At 55.2% G+C, this 1525-nt stretch overlaps 1 protein-coding gene across 1 annotated transcript in view; it reads left to right on the top strand.

Moving 5' to 3' along the window:
* Positions 1 to 106: 106 nt before the first annotated feature.
* The window catches only part of GMEB2 (glucocorticoid modulatory element binding protein 2), a 10479-nt gene continuing 9060 nt past the window's right edge, over positions 107 to 1525 (top strand). The window contains exons 1-2 of the mRNA XM_009998582.1: positions 107 to 252; positions 972 to 1145. Coding sequence (XP_009996884.1) covers positions 1015 to 1145 — 131 coding nt within the window. The 5' untranslated portion in view covers positions 107 to 252; positions 972 to 1014. The remainder of the gene's footprint in view (positions 253 to 971; positions 1146 to 1525) is intronic.

Here is a 1525-nt window from a genome sequence, read left to right as displayed (position 1 = left end):
AAAGCCTCCCCCTCTTCCCCCAGGGCTGCGATGTGACTTTGTGTCCTTTTATTCCCTTCCCCATCGCCCTGTATTTTCCCTGCAGCCCCCCAAGGTGCTCCAGGAGGGACGTGCATGGGTGCACTGAGCCCTGCTGGATCTGGGGTGCTCCCTGCCAGCCCCCCGCCCCACCCCAGGCACCCACTGCACCCCACTCCTGCTGGTTACTTGTTGTTTCTGCCCAGTTTTTCCCCCTCTCACACCAATTCCCACGCTTGGGGAGCTCAACCCTTCCTGTTCAGTTAGGATGTCCAGAGCATCCCCAAACCAGGGCATGTTGTCCCATTCACACGGGGGCTGGAGCAGCTGGGGACAGAGGTGCATTCCCAGCCCCTTGTGCCTTTAGTTATCCAGGTTTGGGGTTTTTTTCCCAGGTTTTTTCTTGCATCTGAGGCTGCCTGTGCAGGGCCGGGCGCTGGGGCCTGTTTGCATCCATTGCTGATTTATTGGAACCACACACTTGGAAATAGTTTTCAGATGTCACTTGGTTCCTGCAGGCTTGAAGTGCTTTTTGTGATGTGATTTTTGTGCGTGTATGACTTTGGAGGAGGGGGGAGCCCTTGTTGCTGCCATGGAGGAGGCAGCAATGAGCTCCTCCAGCAGCCTGGAATCCTCCTGGAGGGTTTGAGATCCCTTTGGAAACGCCATCAAACGGAGCTGCTGGTGAATGCCAGGGTTGCTGTTTTGCTCCCTCTCTGCCCCTCACCACCCCTGTCTAGCCCCTTCCCACCTCTCCCCATGCCCATCACCCTCACCCAGCCTGCAGAGCCCATGTTGGGATGAGCCTTTCCTTTTATCCATCCTCTTGGAACGGGGCGGTTGGGATTTTGCTCATCCCTCTCTCCACCACAGCGTAGATTCCCTGCACCCCCCAAGGTGGATTTTCTCAGGGAGGCCTTTCTGACACGGAGCTTCCCCTCGTTTCTCCTCAGGCAGCTGCTGACCCAGGGCTCTCCTGCCCGCTCCCACCTTGCCATGGCCACTCCAGACGTCAGTGTCCACATGGAGGAGGTGGTGGTGGTGACAACGCCCGACAGCGCCATGGATGGGGGTGGCATGGAGGAGGTGAAGACAGTGCTGGTCACCACCAACCTGTCCCAGCACAGGTAGGAGGCGAGGTCTGGTGTGCATCAAAAGTGCTGGCAAACCTCCCACCCGTGGTCGGAGCCGGTTGGGTTGGGTGTGTTTTGTCACTTCCTGTGTCACTTCTCCCCATAGGGGCATTTCCTGGTTCTTCCTCTGGTCCTTGGCTTTGCCTCAGTCACTACTCACAGGGGGAGTTGAGCTTCCAACTTGTCTGACATGGCACTTCAAAACCAACCTCAGTTTGGGGGTTGAGGACTTTTTCTAGGCCAACTTTGGGTGTGGTTCTACTTTACATTATATAGGTATATATTTCTCTCTCTATATATCTCTCCATCCAATAGTTAAGAGCTTAATTAGTTCATGTGTTTTTGAGATTGACTGGAAAAGGCAGAGGAAAATG

This window comes from Chaetura pelagica, unplaced genomic scaffold (assembly GCF_000747805.2).
Source record: "Chaetura pelagica isolate M959 unplaced genomic scaffold, ChaPel_1.0 scaffold275, whole genome shotgun sequence".
Taxonomy (NCBI): Eukaryota; Metazoa; Chordata; class Aves; order Apodiformes; family Apodidae; genus Chaetura; species Chaetura pelagica.
The sequence above is the reverse complement of the archived record's forward strand: the minus strand, read 5'-3'. Positions and strand labels throughout refer to the sequence as shown.